This window comes from Spinacia oleracea, chromosome 4 (genome assembly GCF_020520425.1).
Source record: "Spinacia oleracea cultivar Varoflay chromosome 4, BTI_SOV_V1, whole genome shotgun sequence".
Taxonomy (NCBI): domain Eukaryota; kingdom Viridiplantae; phylum Streptophyta; class Magnoliopsida; order Caryophyllales; family Amaranthaceae; genus Spinacia; species Spinacia oleracea.
The window spans coordinates 187,851,008-187,870,204 of NC_079490.1; the positions used below are offsets into that span (position 1 = coordinate 187,851,008).

The 19,197-nt window shown below is 34.6% G+C and overlaps 1 protein-coding gene across 1 annotated transcript; it reads right to left on the reverse strand.

The window, feature by feature from the left end:
• Positions 1-10,815: 10,815 nt before the first annotated feature.
• On the reverse strand, positions 10,816-12,259 carry LOC110780023 (serine acetyltransferase 1, chloroplastic). The gene has a single exon (XM_021984454.2). The coding sequence runs from the start codon at positions 12,082-12,084 to the stop codon at positions 11,077-11,079; it is 1,008 nt and encodes a 335-aa protein (XP_021840146.1). The 5' UTR covers positions 12,085-12,259; the 3' UTR covers positions 10,816-11,076.
• Between the last annotated feature and the right edge of the window lie 6,938 nt (positions 12,260-19,197).

The window sequence follows — 19,197 nt, forward strand, 5'->3', positions numbered from 1 at the left end:
ACTCATACGTCAACTACAAGAGAAACCCGTGTATAACAAATAGAGGTGTCAAATCGGGTCACCGGATGGGTTATGGGTTGACCCATGACAGTTCGGGTCTATTCGGTTCGGGTCAAGTTCGGATCAAAAGTTATCGGGATCAGATCGGGTTTGGGTCGGGTCTATTCGGTTCGGGTCAATTTCAGGTCAATTGTTGTCGGGTCCGGGTAAATTTCGGGTCGGTTCAAGTTCGATTCGGGTAAAAAACGGACCCGGTGTTCCCGGGTCGGGTTCTAAACGGGATTTGTCGGGTCAAACCCGGGTCGGGTAACTTTGGGTCGGGTAGACTTTGACTCGGGTCATTTCAGTTCAGGTTAATTCAGTACCAGTTCGATATCGGTTCGGGTCATTTCAGTTAGGTCTCGGGTTGAATCGATTTCATTCTAGATCTTTTCAAGTCATTATCGATTACTTTTTCCATTCTATTTCTAATTAGACAAGTTATTAATCTACGTATTTACGAGTATTTTAAATTTACTAAACTACAACATCGTTATAATTTTATATCAATATTTGTTTTAAGTTATTAGATGATTAATGATTATATAACGAGAACCATATGTAAATAATAGATATACAATATATGTAAATCTATAAGAAATTAAGAATATAACTCTTTAAGTTAACACGAAATTCAACTTACTAAATAATAACGATTATAGTGTATAAGAACATACATCATAATATATACTCCAAATGTAGTTAAACAACTACTCCGTATAACTTATCACAACAATTCTTCAATTTACTAGTAGTCCTAACAGGTTTAAAGAACATAGTATTCATTTTTATATCATGAATTTGATCATATCATTAGACATTTAATGATTATTACATGTATACAAGTACTTGATTAACAAGAAATAGGTAATTGAAACTGATAACGCTATATCGAGTACATTAAAGTATGAAACAATAAATCTATGAGATTGTATCAGTCGACAGGAAACCAAACACGACCAATATGTCAAGTGTTAACGATCATAATGACATATAAGAACGCAAAATTCACAAGACATTAACGTACTCTACAAGTGTAAGAATTGAAAGTATAACAACTAGGCGGAAATAACTATTAGGAGTTGGATTATATCATTAAACATTGGTCAATTATTACTAGTATACAAAGTACTTAACTGTAAATAGTTAATTGGATCTGATAACATTATAATGAGACACATGCAGGGACGTAATCTATGAGATCTCTTTTAGTTGACTATATATATCATTAGAGATCAATGTGTTGAACGACTAATTAATACGAAATATATATTCTATAGAGCACTTCATATAACTTATACTCGTATAAGACTATAAGTATCCAACAATACAATACGTAATAAGAACCAATATGTAATTATTATATTCCGATCTGTATTAGGTTTGAAACCAAATACAACCCGTTGACCACATCTAGGCACTGTTCTTTTGGACTTGTTTTGACTTATTTCAGACAAAATAAGTTTAGATAAGTTCACTTAAGTTCAGATAATATAAGTTCAGCAGAAATAAGTTTTGTTCAGACGTTTTCACACACAAATTAGTTTATTTCAGACAAAATAAGTTTTAATAAGTTCAGATAAGTTTAGTCAAGTTCAGATAAGTTCATTTAAGTTCATACAAATTACTTCCGAACTACTACTAGTATCCCACCTTTCCACATGGTGAGCTACTGTATTGCCTACCCTTTTCACATGGTAGGGAGAACTCGTGTTCGATCCCCCGCAACAACAATTGCGAGGGGACTGGAACCTATCCACCCATAACTTGCCCCGAATCCGGATTAACCCTAAAGATAAACCGAGTGCTAACACAAAAAAAAAAGTTTTAGTTTGACAAATTAATATTTACGAATTAAATTGAACCAAAAGGATGCTTTATTAATTTTCAAAGTCGCAAAGAGAAAACATAATCCACACAACTCTCTTCAATGAAAATCACACAGTTGATTAAACAAAATCAACGGCTCTCAACAAATCACCCCCCAATACACAGATCGTGACCTTACTATAAAAACTTACTCCTTAAAACCCTTTACCCTCAACCTACCCGCCTCCCACTCCTCTTCTCTCCCTCCCTCCCTCTTTTTCAAGCTGCTCTTCCCTTCTCTGCTTTTCGGACCTCCAAATCCCACCAACCAGCGCTATTGACGACCGCCTACCATATGCGTCGTCCGAATACCCCATCAGACAACACCGAAACCCCCTTAATATTCCTCCTGTTGATTAGCCATAGAAACCCAAAAAACCCATTAAAAATTTGCAAGCAAGCCGTCAATTAATCTCGAATGTTCCCGGTTCGTTGTCAATTGTTGAGCGAGCATTTTTGTGGTTAATGATTTTATGATTCCGGATCAATTTGTAATCACAATTAACAACGAATCCAGTATTTTGTAATTATGGAGCTAGTTTAAGAATAATGGACGCTGTTCTGAATACTGTAGTTTCTATTTGCATTTAAGAATTATAATAACAACTCTCATTTAGTACATATCCTTTTAATTAGTAAAGTTAATAGGTTAACAATTACTTAATTTTAAATTTATTTAATATTACTAAGTAATACTACTAGTTGATAAAGCTTGTATAAAAATACTTGATGCAATATACACCAAGTTTTAAAAACAATATAAGCCTGAGTCAATGACAATTTTGTAGCAGTCAAGCTGTATACATTGTATCTACCTTAATATATTATGATATACCATGTAATCAGAGTGCTAAATATAAACTGTGCAAATTTATACTTCATATTTACATTTATGGATAGTAAACATAGAATTTAATAAAGTAATTATAACGTTCTAAGTACTTTATAAGTAAAGAAAAGTGAAGTTAACTAAATTAGATTATCAATTCAATATTCTATTTTGAATTAGAAAGGGAAAATAGGTTGTTAAGTAAAAATAAATAAATACATGAATTTGAGTAATAAAAAATTTGAAGTTAAAATTAAGTGGGTCGGATATAGATTAGGTTAAAACCATGATGGTTCAATACTAGTTTGGTTAGTAATTGTTCGGGTGAAATCAAATCGGGTCAAATAGGTGTCGGGTGGAGTTTAGGTCGGGTCAAACCGGTGTCGATTAGATAACAATTCGGGTCAAACCAAATCGGGTCAAATCAGATATTTATCGGGTAAAATCGGTGTCCGGTGAAGTTATGGTCGGGTCAAACCGGTGTCGGGTGGAGTTTGGGTGGAATCCAAGCGGTGACAGGTGAAGTTCGAGTCGGATCAAACTGGTTACGGGTAGAGTTCAGATCGGGTGAAACGGATGTCGGGTAGAGTCCAATCGGTTAAAGATCGAGTTTGGGTCCTGAATTTTCCAGATCAAACCAGTTCGGTTAGAGTTCGAACCAGGTGATGTTTTCGGGTCGGGTCAGCTTTTGACACCTCTAATAACAAATACAGAACAAAATGAATCAACATTTCTTTCATCTAACACTATGATTTTTTTTTTTTAAAGGTAAGAAGAAAGGACCCTAACTGAACCAGCACCTAGCACAGGTTAACCAGTCCAGCTCCGCAGGTTTTCGCTTGAGCCACTCCCAAGCATTATGCAGTTGATGGGGCTCGAACTTGTGACCTCCAAGTCACAAGGTGAGTTCCCCACCAACTCCACCAACTTATGTTGGTTATCTAACACTATGATGGCTAAGCAGTTCTTGTACTGTCACTGTAAGAATTTGTATCTTTTAATGATAACCTACACTATAAGAAAACGATAAAATGTCGACCGCCAAAAGTAGTCGGTAAAAGAGTGTTTTTGGTATCAAAAAATTTTACTGATTAAAAGTAGTCGGAAAAGGATTGTCGGTGATATATTGGTCGGAGTTTGGCCAAATTCCGACTAAAAAGTAATCGGTAAAAAATTACGACTACTTTACCGACTATTTAACGACAGGTTAAAAATTCCGTCGCAAAAGTTTTTTTGCGACGGGGCTAACAACCAAACAAAGGCGGGAACTACCGTCACAAATATATTTTACAACGGGTAAACGACGGGATTTTTCATTAATGCTGGTCCCCTTTTATGACGGGTTCGCGACAGAAAATTCCGTCATTAATCAACGAATATTGGCCTTTAACGACGAGATTTCCCGTCGTTAGTGGTAAAATTACTTTTAATGTGTATTATGATTATTTTTTTTTAGTTTTTTTTTTTTTAAATGACCTTTTAAAGTCAAAAAATTGTGACAAATGACCTTATAAAAAATTATTTTGAGATGAGACCTAGAACTGATTTTTTGTTTTGAAGCAAAAAAAAATGGGGTTTTTCTATTCCCTTGTTCGAATAGCGACGAATTGTTATGGGAAGCATCGATCTTATTTTTTAAAGTTATCGTGTACGAACTGAAAAAGCTGATCGAAGAAGATGAAATGGAGAGAGAACATAGTTTCGAGGAAAGAGAAAGCAGAGGGAAACTTTTATCATTTTTTAATAAGCATGTGTCCAACACGCGCGAGTCAACGACGGAAAATTGAAGTCAACCACCGAAAATCGGAAAAAAAAAAAAAAAAAAAATTATATAGGCCCATTTCAGAACAACTTTTAGTAATGTACTATGTCACCCTTGTATATCCAAAAGATGTCCTCATTCATTCATAGTCAAGTTTTTCTAAAATGCATAGTTGGTCTTAAAAAAGAAGTACATGATCTTGAATCTTTGTGGACCAAGAAAAGTGCTCGATCTTTTATAATTGAAAGTGGCTAATAAATAATTAACTGTCAGAAATTAAATAATTTTGCAGTGACAATCAGTCCTCCTCAATGTGAGGGTGAGAGAGCCTCAAGCATTAAACAAAGATGAAACTAGTTGGTCCATTCCTAAAGTTATTGAATTACTCTATGTCTACTAATCAATTCGGTAATTAACTAATTATAAATCATACAATATTATTGATGATGACTGCTTAACCAATTCGTTATTGTTATCTATCCAACTTTTTTGTCAACTCAGTTCGTTTTTTTTACCTCCGTCAAATCTATTACTACGTACTTGTTTAACTAACTAGATTTTGGACCCGTTCTTCGCACGGGCTTTTACTCACTTGAAACTTGAAACTATTTTTTGAGGGAGAAACTACAATTTTCAAGTAAATGATAAGTTACATGAAGCACAATTGCACAAGCTGCTTTTATAAATGCTTAAAATAAAAAATAACGGCAATCTACCCACCCGCAAAAGAATGGTTTCATCTAAGATGGATCAATAATTTTGCAGAGTATCTGCAAATGAGGTACTTATAAGGGATGTTGAATTTGTAAGGGATGTTATGAGTTAAATGACAAACTCAATTCAATTACATTGGAAGGGGAGGTGGAGGGAGAAGAGGAGAAGATTAGGAATTGAAGAAAATAATTCATTACTTCATTGAATTAACGGTTTTTTCATGAAATGCCCCCGAGGTTTGCAAAAACGCACCCAATACCCTCGCGTCTTTTGAATCACATAATATACCCCTATTTTTTCCCAAGTTTGCACCAAATACCCCTAAACCGACCTTCCGTTAGTCCTCCGTTAAGTCGTGTTTATAATTCACAGAATACCCCTATTTATAAATTTATTGCACAATATACACCTATTTTGAAACTAAGTTGCACCAAATACGCAAAATGCTTTTAAACTGCAGAATTTAATTTCCACAAAGCGTTCACCTAATTAATCAAATTAATCAACCAAAAAGTTAAACCTAAAACATGAAATAGAAGTAATAATCAAAGAAAATTGAAATGCTCAAACAACAAATCCAATAAGAAATATTCTCTTGCAACATAAGAGAAATCAAGCTCAAAGAATCATCAAAATTAGTCTCAATAATTCGGTAGTTCCATATTGGTTCAATTTTATTGAACTTAACAATATCCACCCACTATTCTTTAAACTTTGCATACAGATCAGTTATAAAGTCACTCCGATCAACATATTTTCTCATACACATGTAATTAACAACCCAACTTTTAGCCTTATCAAACATGTGTTGTGAAGCCAAGTAGCTAACTCTACTATTTCATCTTCAGGAATATAGCAAAGGTTCTTTCTACATTTCTGTATCCAAATTCTACGATTAGACCCATAAAAGATGGGAAATTCTGGGTTACATACATACCAAAGAGGCTGATTGAATGATCTCTAATTCACTATATTTTCTTGGAGATTTCTTGATTCTTTTGTTTCTCCTGAAACCTGATTACTAAAACATGTATGCAACAAACCTACAATCAAGCATTCAATCCCCGTAAAATTCTAATTTTTGGCAAAAAGATAAATTTACAAACTCAACACAAATATGGTTCATAATAGCAGCAAATGTATTATGTTTGAATTCGAAAAATCAGTCAATTTACTCTAATAGTCTATCACTTCCACCGACAACAACAACAACAACCAGAAAATTGACAGCAACAACAACAATGGCAAGAAAAAACAACAACAATCAACACTGAAATCAATAAATAGCAGCAAATGGATTATGTTTTGATTCGAAAAAAACAATAAATTTACTCTAATAGTCCATCAATTCCCAACAAAAACAACCAGAAAATTGAAAACAATAACAACAAAAACCAACAACAATGACGGCAACAACATTCAACACAAATCAATAAATGCAATTCCAATCTAGTCAAGGAGAGAAGGAGAGAGTGGAACCTCACGACGGGCAAATTCGACAGCGGCGAATAAGGACGTCGGAAAGGGGAAGGAGAGGATCGACTTTCGTCGGCGGTCAGAGAGCAGGAGTCGGACGCCGCCGGCGACCAGAGAGCAGGAGGAAGAACATCGGAGAGGAGAGAGAAAGAGAAAGAGAAAGAAGTTGAGATTTTTTTTTTTTGGGAATTTATGTCGAAAAATACGTATTAAGGGTAAAATAGTAAAACACGACTAACGGCAGACTAACGCCGTTAACTCAAAGGTGCATCTCATGAACAGTACGCAAAAATAGGGGTATATTATGTGATTCAAAAGACGCGAGGGTATTTGGTGCGTTTTTGCAAACCTCGGGGGCATTTCATGAAAAAACCGTTGAATTAAATTGAATTAAATTTTGAGGTTATAGAAGCTGAAAGGGAGGATTGAAGGCCACGTGTCTCAAAATGTTGTTGCTTACGTGTCCGCCACATGTCTTCAAAATGATGTTGCTTAGAGCATCTCCAATGGTTGTAGCTAGGGACTAGCTTGAAATTTATAAAAGTTTCAAGCTAATAGCTAGACCATTTGAGTGAAAATAACAAATTAGCTTAAACAAGCTAATTTGCTTGACAACTAGCTCTCAAAATTGCCAAATAATTAATTGATAAGTGTACAAGTGGAATAAATTTAAATAACAAGCTAGTTGCTAGCCATTGGGGCACAAATTAGCTAGACAATAAAATAGCTTGAAATCTTATGTGGCAGAATAAGCTAATTGTCAAATTAGCTTACCATTGTGGATGCTCTTATGTGTCATTGAAATGGAGATGGTTATGTTTTTAAATACTAGGTATTGATGTGTACTCCAATACTTGTAGTAAGTGGTACTCCCTCCGTCCCGGAATACTCGACCCTGTTTGACCGGCACAGAGTTTAAGGGACTTGAATTGACTTATTTAATTTAATAGGTAGTAGTTGATAGTGGGGTATTATTTTAATGTAGTTAGTGGGAGGTGGGTTAAGAGGTGGGGTTGGGGGAGAGTAGGGGTTCAATTTTTAATTATTTTTTGTATGGAGTAGGGGTAGGTGGGTTAATAGGGATGGAGTGAGAAATAATATAATATTGTTAGAATATTTCCATTTTTAGAAACAGGTCAAATATTAAGGGACGACCCGATAAGAAAAACAGGTCAAATATTCCGAGACGGAGGGAGTATGTGATAGTATGGCGAAATGGAACCTTAGCATAAACTGATATTAATTAAGTCCTACGTAGTAAAAGACTTTTGTATGATGAATGTTACATAAGGTGACTTTGTTCTTTAAAGTGACACGCATGGTATAGTAGAAAAGAAAACCATAGATTCTAAGGTCACCGTCAACAATTAGAACAACTCAACATCACATTTGCCTTACAATGGCAACATAATTACAATATAATCTCCTTATCTAATTTTAAAATGTTAAGGTCACCAAATCAAACAAATTTTGTCATCTATGTTTGATGGACACAATTCAAGTTCTGCTTTTCCTCAGAAAAAGATTGATTGATCATTACATGCCTTTTGGCAATTTCTTTAAGTGAAATCAGTTTTCATATAATCCAAATTAACCTCGTGTGATTAAGAACGTAAAGTAAATAAGTAACTGTTTAAATTAAGGTTGTAAGTTACCGGATCTTGTTGTTGTGTTGAGTGGCACAACAAACACTACTTGAGAGATTAAGAAAACTAATTAGTGACACGAGTTGCATTGACACAATATGATAGCTCAGTTGGTTAGAGCTTCCATCCCGGTTCCAGGTGATCCTGGAATCGATTCTCATCCCCGCCCTGGTGGCTCATTTGCACCAAAAAAAAAACAATATGATATATAGCTCAGTTGGTTAGAACTTCCATCCCGGTTCCAGGTGATCCTGAGATCGATTCTCATCCCCGCCCTTGTGGCTCATTTGCACCCAAAAAAAAACAATATGATATGAGAGTTGTGTCATGTTATGCTGGCACTTGGAATAGCTAGTACGAAACAACCATAGAACCACCATAGGCCACATTGTCTAAAGGTCATGGCATTCTGTTATATTTTTTATATCCTCTCTCATCACTTAATTTAAAAATGACATCTTTGCAAAAATTTATCATCATCGCTCAATTTATATTTAATTCAATAATATTATTTGTAGCATATAAATATTAGACTTAGGAACTCCTCGTATCCTGCCTCAATAATTAAATATCATCGTTCAATTTATATTTCATTCAATAATATTTTTTGTAGCATATATATATAGACTTAGGAACTCCTCATATCCTGACTTGATGAGAACAAAGCGATTGTTGTATTTTGTATGAGATTTGTTATAAGTTGGGAATTTATGACCTGAAGTCATTGAGAGAAACTCAAACCTATCATGAACCGAACCCATTCAAGCCGACATGAGCAATTGTAGAAATTATAATTATAATAACTTTTTGTCTATTTTTTGACATATTTGTAGCGCTAGTTGAAATCGAACCGAAACCAAACTCAAACCAAATCGAGGTGTCGAATCGTCAGCCAATGAATTTTGAAAAACAAACTAATCATTTCAGTTGCACAACAGTACAACACCCTGCATCCCAAATTCCCAATCCACTAAATCCAGTTCATCTACACTACTCAATTCAGACAGGGGAAAGCCACCCGTTTTGAATTTTGATCCTTCACTTTCTGCCATCCAAACTAAAAAGCATCAATCTCATTTGGTCTAGTTTCAACTCAAGAATATGCTTTAGACCCCACCACCCACAACATGCATACAAAAAACTAGGGTGCAAACGAGCCGAGTCGAGCCGAGCTTTACCATGTTATGTTCATGTTCATTTAACTTATGCGAGTTCGAGTCCGAGCCCGAGCTTTTAATCGAGCTCAAAAATCTGTTCAAGCTCGGTTCGTTTAAAAGATTTTGTGTTCGCGAACTGTTCGTGAACGGCTCATTTATTAATCGAGCCGAGTTTATAAACAAGCTTTTTTCATGAACGAGCTTTCTTAAACGAGCTTTAGAGTATAACCATTTGAAAATCTAATAAATTATAATCATATCTAATAATAAAGATTAAACTACATTACTTTATTTGATAAACAAACTAATAATTTAGAAAGAGTCAAAGAGCACTAATTTAGCAATTAAAATTTTATTTCAAAATATTTTTATTCTATTATAGATTTCAAAAGTCAAAAACATGATTTTTATTTATATTTGAAAAACGTATATATGGTAAAATATGATACATAACATAAGTAGACAAACTTGTTCACGAACATAAATGAACGAGTTGTTCATGAACATAAATGAACGAGTTGTTCATGAACTTAAATGAACGAGCATACCTATGTTCATGTTCAAGCTCGTTTATTAAGCGAGCTTCAAAAGTTGTTCAAGCTCGGCTCGTTTAATAAATGAACAAACATGAACAAGCTTTAAACGAGCCCGAACCCAAGTAGTTTATTGACCGATTCGGCTCATTTACACCCCTACAAAAAGCAGATTGGAAACTGTTTAACTACATATATGCTAAACATTCTTTTTATTTATGCTAAACTTGCTCACTTTCTTTTTATCACAATAGGTCATCAAAACCCACTCAGAGAATTCTATAACTAAACCAGTCCAACAACTCTACTAACGATAGTCTGGATAATCTAAGAGTGCATTCTCTTCGCTTTATAATACCTGATTTATTGCATTCTCTTCGCTTTATAATACCTGATTTATTGGACCTGATTGACCTAATAAGATCTGATCAGACCTAATTTCAAAAGAATACTCCCTCCGTCCCTTAATACTCGCACCGTTTTGACTTGACACGCTTGCCAATGCATAATTTTGATCACCAATATCTTTAACTACATATTATAAAAACTTATAAAATATTAATATTTTGAAAATATATATTAAGATGAAGCCAACAATATATTATATACGAATATTTGTTTTCATATACTATAAATAAAATAGTGTCAAAGTGAATTATGTGAATAGTACAAAAAGTCAAAACGGTGCGAGTATTAAGGGACAGATGGAGTAATTAATACTCAACATATTTACATAGCACAATTATAGTTGTCTAAGACACTTCGGATTTATGCAGATTTAAATTCTGAGTGAGAGAAAATCAAAGCAAGTAATGCACCAAAAGGTCCAAAGTTGACAAGTTTTTACAAGCTTACACTCTTATAGGGTACTACAAGTACAACTAATGTAATCTTATTACCAAATGCAGAACAAAAGGAACTAGGATAGCATACAAATATGAGCTTCTCTATCATCATCATCATCATCATCATCATCACTAAAACATAGGATAGCATACAAATATGAGCTTCTGTATCATCATCATCATCATCATCATCATCATCATCATCACTAAAACATAGGGACATCAAACCACTGAGTTATATGAGAAGTATGATCCATGGTGAAACTCGGGATCTTATCGAGTCGAATCGGGTTTTCTTTACCCCCAATTAGTCTTGCAGGGTTACCAACAGCAGTAGTTCTTGGTGGAACTTCCTTTAAAACTACAGAACCAGCCCCAATTTTTGCACCATCCCCAATCTTAACATTCCCTAAAACACAAGTTCCAGCCCCAATTAACACCCCATCTCCTATTTTCGGGTGTCTATCCCCACAAGTTTTACCAGTACCCCCTAAAGTCACATTGTGTAAAATTGAAACATTGTTCCCAATAACAGCAGTTTCACCAATCACAACCCCAGTAGCATGATCAAACAATATTCCCCGCCCGATCTTCGCTCCTGGGTGGATATCCACTGCGAAAACCTCTGATACTCTGTTTTGTATCATTAACGCTAGGATTTTCCTCCCTTGTGACCATAACTTATGCCCAATTCTATGAGCTTGACAAGCTAAAAACCCTTTGAAGTTCAAGAAACATTGAACATAGCTTATACAAGCCGGGTCGCGTTCCCGAACAGCTCGTAAATCCTCTTTAACATCCTTCATGATTTCTCTGTTTTCGATAAGCACACTAAGAAAAAGATCAAAAAGGGTGTTTGAATTCAAGCTTGAAAAGCTCAATTTCGCTGCTAAATGATTAGCCAAGGCCTTCTCAAAGCATTTATGAGACAGAATCGAATTGTAATAGAAATTTGACAAAATCGGCTCTTGCTCAACATCAGATTTCGCCTCTTTCACCATTTTTGACCATAAATCATCCTCGGAATCTGCAACAAATTCCTTCGAATTAACAGGTTTCTGATTAATCTGGGAAATGGGTGCGCAGGGAACAAGATCAGAGAAACTGGGTCGGCAGTAATTCATGTATCTATAATGGTTATGATCAGATTGAGATCTGTCTGAATCGCAATTTTTGGTGGGTTCTGCCCTAGATGTATGAACACAAGTAGCCATTTTTGGGGGTAATGATAAAAATGAAATTGGTCTGTCAAAATTAGGGTTAGGGTTAGGGTTAGGGTTATTGAAAATTGAGATTGATTTGGGAGATTTGAGGAGAGAGAAAATGGATGATGAAACTCGGCTATGGTTATTATGAGTATATATAAAGCCTGAGACTTTAGAAGAATTGGAGGTGTAAACAAGTAGGCTCATGTCACTGATTCTGTCACTCCCTCTTTCTCAAAAGAAAATTGTATTTTCATTTAAATTAAATAAAATTAATTACTTGGAGAATTTGCCAAAACTTTATATTTGAGTAATAGACCTGATTAGATTGGTGTTAACTGTTAAGTGTACTGGGTTCACTAGATTATATATATTGGGTCTTATAGCACGGATGTTAATAAATAATTTGTTTATTTTTTCGTTCTACACTAATTTATGAAAAAGAATTTTTCCATTAAGTAAAATAAAATCAGATTTTGTCAAGTGTTGATGGAAAAATAAGAGAAAATTATCATTTATTCAAATCATAATGCCATTACTAAGGAATACTATTTTAGCTTTTTAGGGTTTCAACAAAATATTTAAGATGGAAAAGAGAAGAAAAAAAGCTTATCAAGATCAGTTACCCGTTGCTTTTAGAATAATATCGATCTGTAATAATACCAAGTATCCAATTTTTTGGAGCAAACATCAACATCTGTTTCGATACCTATATTTGTTTGGACCACCCTATTTTATAGACCGAATATACGATCGAGTTTTGAATTTTCAGATAATTTTGCCGACCCCCTTAATATTTGTTTAAATGCATACGTAGAAACATGTAATAACACAATACAAAATCTCTCAAAATTGTCTATACAATCTAATATATATATAAAGGAGGCATATTTGCTGAAATATTAGAGCGCCACCTAGGATTATTATTGGTTTCGGCCAATGAAAAATAAGAATTCTAATTTATTTTTGAATTAAAAAAAAATCGAGTGCCATGTAGATAATTAATTAGGTGCCACGTAGACATTTTGATTAATTAATTGTTAATACATACAACTCCATACAAAATCAAACACTCTAATAATTAAAAAATAAATCTAAAATAAAATTCATCCAAATTAAAACATTAATCTAAAAAATAAAATTCATCCAAAATTAAACACTAATCTAAAAATAATTCAATCCAAAATCAAACACTAATACAATATTCGAGCACCGCGTAGAAAATTTAATGGTTTCGGCCAATGAAAAATAAGATTTCAAAATTATTTTTGAGTAAAAAAAAGTCGAGGTCCACGTAGATAAACTTTCAACTTCAACTTCTTTCAAAATGTCACTGTCAATTGATATCAAAGCGAACCCATTTAGCCTTTACGACATAGTATCAAAGCGAACCCATTTAGCCTTTACGACATAGTATCAAAGCGAACCCATTTAGCCTTTACGACATAGTTCAAATAAAATAAAATTTCTCAAATTACTAGAATAACAATTCAAATATTCTCAAATAGAATATAATGAACAAAATAAATTTAAACTTCATATATTTTAGATTAAACATTGAGTTTGTTGATTTAGAGTTTTGAATTTGAGAAATTAAACATTTAACGGATTTTTCATGAAATGCCCCTGAGGTTTGCGTTAATGCACCAAATACCCCTAATGTTTCCAGAATGCACCAAATACCCCTGAGGTTTAAAACAATAACACAAAATACCCTTAATGAGCATTTTTCGTCCATTCCGTTAAGTCTCCGTTATCGTGAATTTATTTTTTTGTCCTTACTCAACCATTATCTCTACTAATCCTAATATTAACCCTTAATTATATTATTTAAACCCCAAAAAAATTAACTACTATTTTTTTTTTTTTTAAAACCCAATTCCCTTTTCCTCTTTTCTTTGGATCTTCAACGGCAGCAGCACCATGGCTGCCCTTTTCTCTCCTCCTTTCCATTGGCCTTCACTCTTAATTTCTCTCACATCCATGGAAGTTGTTCTTCATCTTCAAAATTCTAAAGCTTTTATAATCCTCTTCAGATTATTATTGATTGATGTTGTGATTTTGCCCCAATTCTTCTGAAATCAATTGAATTCAAATAATACCCAACTCTCCAAATCCCTCATAAACGATTTAATTGATATTACCCAATCACCAAAACCTGGTCTGTAGATTTGAAGGAGATGGTGGCTCTTGGGCGTTGGGGGTGGTGTCGATTCTTGGGTCACCGAATCCTTGGGGTGGTGTCGACTCTTGGGCAGCCGAACAAGAAGAAGGAGAGGACTTGAAAGTCACAGTTCTTCCCCAAATCACACCGGGAACAGAAATAGCAATGGAGGTGGAGATCGACGAGAAAGAGATCAAATTCGCCGGCGGAGAAGCTTTGACCGATGGGCGGCGAGGATTGCGTATTCACGGCTGGGAGATCGAGACTTCAAGAAGGAGAGAGAAAATCCAGCCACCCCGACCTCCGCCAGAACAAACACCTAGAGCTTATCGGAGAAGCCAATGTCGGAGAAACCAACGTCGTGGGTTCGATGATGATAGGAGACAGAAAAGATGAGATTTCGAGGGCTGATGAGGTTGATAATTGGGCCTCTATGAAGAAGCAACTTCAATGGTGAATAGTGGAAGAGGGTAGCGGTGGTGGTGATGGTGGGGGTGATTCTCATATAATGGTAATGGTGAAGAAGAGGAGAGAGACTTACATGGGAAGAGGAAAGAATAAAGAAAAAGAAAGAGAAAGGAAGAGAAGAAAGAAAAGGGAAATAGAAAAAAAAAATTAGAGTTAAGTTAACGGAAAAGTTAACAGAATAGACGGAAAACAGTCAATAAGGGTATTTGATGATATTGTTTTAAACCTCGGGGGTATTTGGTGCATTCTGGAAACATCAGGGGTATTTGGTGCATTAACGCAAACCTCAGGGGCATTTCATGAAAAATCCGAACATTTAAAGTTGAGGATAAATGAAACTAACTATGGAAGCATATATATATATGGCATAATTGAAATGAGGCAAAATAGATGTTGGAAGAGGAGAGATAGAAACGTTCTAAATTTGACTAGGTGTAATTTTAGAAGTTTTTTTAACGATAAACTTTATGGGGTACAGCTGTTAAAGTCTGACAAACAATTTTAATTTAAAAAAGTGAAAAATTAGTCCCTGAAGTTTCCTTCCAGGGATCGAACCCGTGCCCCTTGTGTACAACACATTAATTCTTACCATCACTCCGTTAGCCATTCTATGAGACTAAAATAAACTTAAACCGCATTTATCCTAATTTGGGGGCCCTTTTTATGGGGAGGCCCCCTGTGCCGTCGCCCCGGTCGCGCCGCCCCAGCGCCGGCCATGTATCTAAATTTTCCTGTTCACCCAGTCAGCATCTTGCGTCCTTGTCACTGAGTTTTGGATCCTCTAGAGTTGTATCTAAATCATACTTTTTTTTCTTATCAATATGAATCATTGATTTTAAAATGTATGGTTTAGATACAACTCTAGAAGATTCAGACTCCTCATTTTTTAGCATTCTTGGAAATAGGAATACGATACCCCCGGTCTTCTTTTGTTCTTTACGTATTTCATTTCGAGTGTCACATTTTGTTCTTTACATTAAAAAAAAAAACTCTTTTTATATTACCCTGTAGTAAAATACAACATTAATAGACATTTTCCAAATTTCTTAATTCACATGCAAAATGTCAAATGAGTACTATGGAACAGAGGGAGTATAAATAACTAATTTTAATTTCGCCTTTTTGTACGGAATTATAGTAAAACCAATATACGTAGTGCAATTAATATTATTGCAAGTCTTGCAAGATTGCTAATATACGTGTGCGACTCTTGCAAGAGTTCTTGTTGCAACCCTTGCAAGATACATTGCCAATCTGTGCAATTATTTTCCCGTGAGGAGCTATTGACCAGCCACAGTAAAGTTAAGAGGTTCTGACGTATGAGGTGACGTGATTAAACACTAATTTGATTCAAATGTTAAATATAATGTTAACAAGTCGTACATCCAAGATTAGCCTTTTTTTTATAATATATAAATTTAATACAAAAACAAAACCCTTCTTATTAGCACCGCAACGTAATCAATACCTAGTATTTAAAAAGGAAGATCATGATTTATTAGATGGCATGTGTCATCCCATCTCTTCTCCATTAATTTATTTTTTATTTCAATTTTTCCTTTTGTTGTTTGTTTCACAAATTATTTTACAACTTTAACATCACAATTCATCTTCCTCATTCAAAATCAATGCACCATTTAATTCATATAGTTTTTTTCACCTCATCTCCCTCCTTAACACTCGATATTAAATCCACCATCTAATTTGTATGTTTTTTCAACTTTCCACCCACTGAAATCACAATCTCTCAACAAAGTTAGCACTTTAAAAGACCGCTTAACAACCACTATATAATTACCCGTTCATTGAACGGGCTCAGAAGCTAGTTAATTAAGTTGGTTTCACCAAGCCCCAAATGCTAAAACTGCTGGTTGGTTCAGTGGTCTCACCAATTGCCTGTTGGTTCAGTGGTGATTGGGGCTGAACTTGGTAGGGAGAACTCGTGTTCGATCCCCCGCAACAACAATTGGGAGGGGACTGGCACGTGGCACTCTGCTCACGAGTCATCGTTAAAAGGCGTTTATAAGAAATTTTACGTGACACGTGGCACTCTGCTCATGAGTCATCGTTCGCTCCATGTACATAAAAATGTCAAAGATGTTTTGCATAAGGTTTGAACCCTTGACCTTGAGTTTAAACATTAAAACTTTTACCACTAAGCTATTAGATGTTTGATGTTACAATTGGAAAAAAAATTATACATAAGTATATGTGAATGTCATTAATGTACTAACCCGAGGCATCACCCGGGCCCAAAAACTAGTTTGGAGTCAAAATGAGACCATAGGCTTCTCTTTTGGCAGGCAGCAAGACCATTGATATTCATGATGAATCGTTATGAATAATATATATAGTGATATGCATTAATACAAATCACTATTCTCAGTTTTTCACCACAAATGCCTAAACGAATATTGACCTCTTATATATATACATCTATCATTGATTTTGATGCAACTAACAATTGATTTGTATGGAGTCTAATGACTGCCCATTCATGCTCTTTAGGAGCCAAAATCCATAGAATCTTCATTATATTTGGATTCACAACAATATCACTTCAAATTCTTCTCCAATTTCGATTTCCTCCTTTTAGGGCCTAATTGAACCACGTACAAATCACAATTTTTAAACGGAGAACGCGCATATGATTTTATGTTAGATGGATTGAGAGTAAAAAGGGCCTAATTGAACCGCGTACAAATCACAATTTTTAAACGGGGGACGCTGCATATGATATTATGTTAGATGGATTAAGAGTTTCATACTACGTACTATATCCTACATCTAAACATTCATTCTGAAATAGATACTCTCTGTGTTTTTTTAAGTTCTACCCATTGCCACCATCATTTTACATTTATTTCGTTTCATTATTTTATTAATAATAGATACGTAGTATGAGAGCTGCATATAATTTCCCATGTGTTAATTACATTTCATATATAGGAAGTACGAAATATTGTTTGGTTGAACATGGGAAGTAACTTCTCCATGTGAAGTATCACTTACTTCGGGAGTCCTAGGTATTCAACTTCTTCCATTTTGGAGAAAATAGAAATTCTTAGGAAATGTGACTTCCCTTGTTTTTGCAAACTAAACAACACTACAACATTTTACTTCCTAGGAAGTTACACTCTCCATTGTTTTTCATATCAACCAAACAACACTTTAAGTATTACTCCTACCTAATTATTATACTACTTACTCCGTTTTTCGGTCCATTCATCATGCATGTGGAATAAATTTGCCCTTCAAATTATAAGTGAGATCAGAGGTAGAGAGGTTATTACAAAATGTATGATCATAATTTATTTTATACACTCATAAGAAACAAAATTTGTAGCCATATAAATATACCTTGATTTAGGTTAATTTTTAGGATTTTTTGGTATTTACTACCTTAAAAATACACCACTTTTGTATTTACTACCTTATGAAAATTTTATTTTAAATTACTACTTTACAGTTCCATTTTTTTTGTATTCACTACCATTTTACAGTTTTCTCATTTTAAAATGGAGATATCTCTTTCATTTCTTAATCATTTTAAGTGATTCAAAACTCATTCTTCTTATTTATGTGTAAGGATTCCATTGGGATCTTACTTTTTAACATTTCGTAAAAGTTTAAACAAATTAAATATTATTTGTAAAATATTAAAATATTTATGAATTATCAAATGATTTTTTTTGAAATGACGTTCTCAATGGAATCCCTATAGAAAAAGGAAAATAATGAACTTTGAATCACTTTAAATGATTAAGAAACGAAAGAGATATCTTAATTTTAAAATGAGAAAACTGTAAAGTGGTAGTAAATAAAAAAAAAATGGAAGTTTAAGGTAGTAATTTAAAATAAAAATTTCATAAGGTAGTAAATACAAAACTGGTGTATTTTAAAGGTAGTAAATACCAAAATTTCCTAATTTTTATTTTATTTTCTCATTTTAAATTCTAAAAAATTAGCGAAAAACAACCCTTAGATTTCTGGTATGGGTCTACTTCAAGGTGTACCCAATTTGGACATAGCCGCATACCCTTGTGCCCTTGTTATCAAAGGATACATTTTTGGTTGAGTAGACCTCTTTAAGGTGCTCAATCAAGTGGTTAACCTTTTTTGGCCAATAGTTAATTTATGACTAAATTTTGGGCTGCACGCCTGTACCCAAGCATTTTCTATTTATGATCTTGGCTAATACTCCGGCCCAATAGTTATGAAGAAGGTTAGCTTTATAATCATAATTTGGGCCACAAAGTCTCCATATTGATTAAAGTTGATCATAGGTAGTCCCACCCGCTGACGTCCTCACCCTAAAGATGGTTGTGGGCCGGCCCGGCTCGAAGCCCGACCCGGCCCGGCACGGGCACGAAGTCGTGGGCCAGGCCTGGGCCTTACTTTTTTGGAAAAAGCACGACAAGGCACGGCACGACTCGACCCGGCACGACAAAGCACGTTAAATTTAGTCAAATTATCCTTAGGCACGACGG

What these genes read in the sequence shown, in the direction of transcription:
- LOC110780023 (XM_021984454.2), bottom strand. Translation starts at nt 12,084, where the DNA reads ATGGCTACTTGTGTTCATACATCTAGGGCAGAACCCACCAAAAATTGC.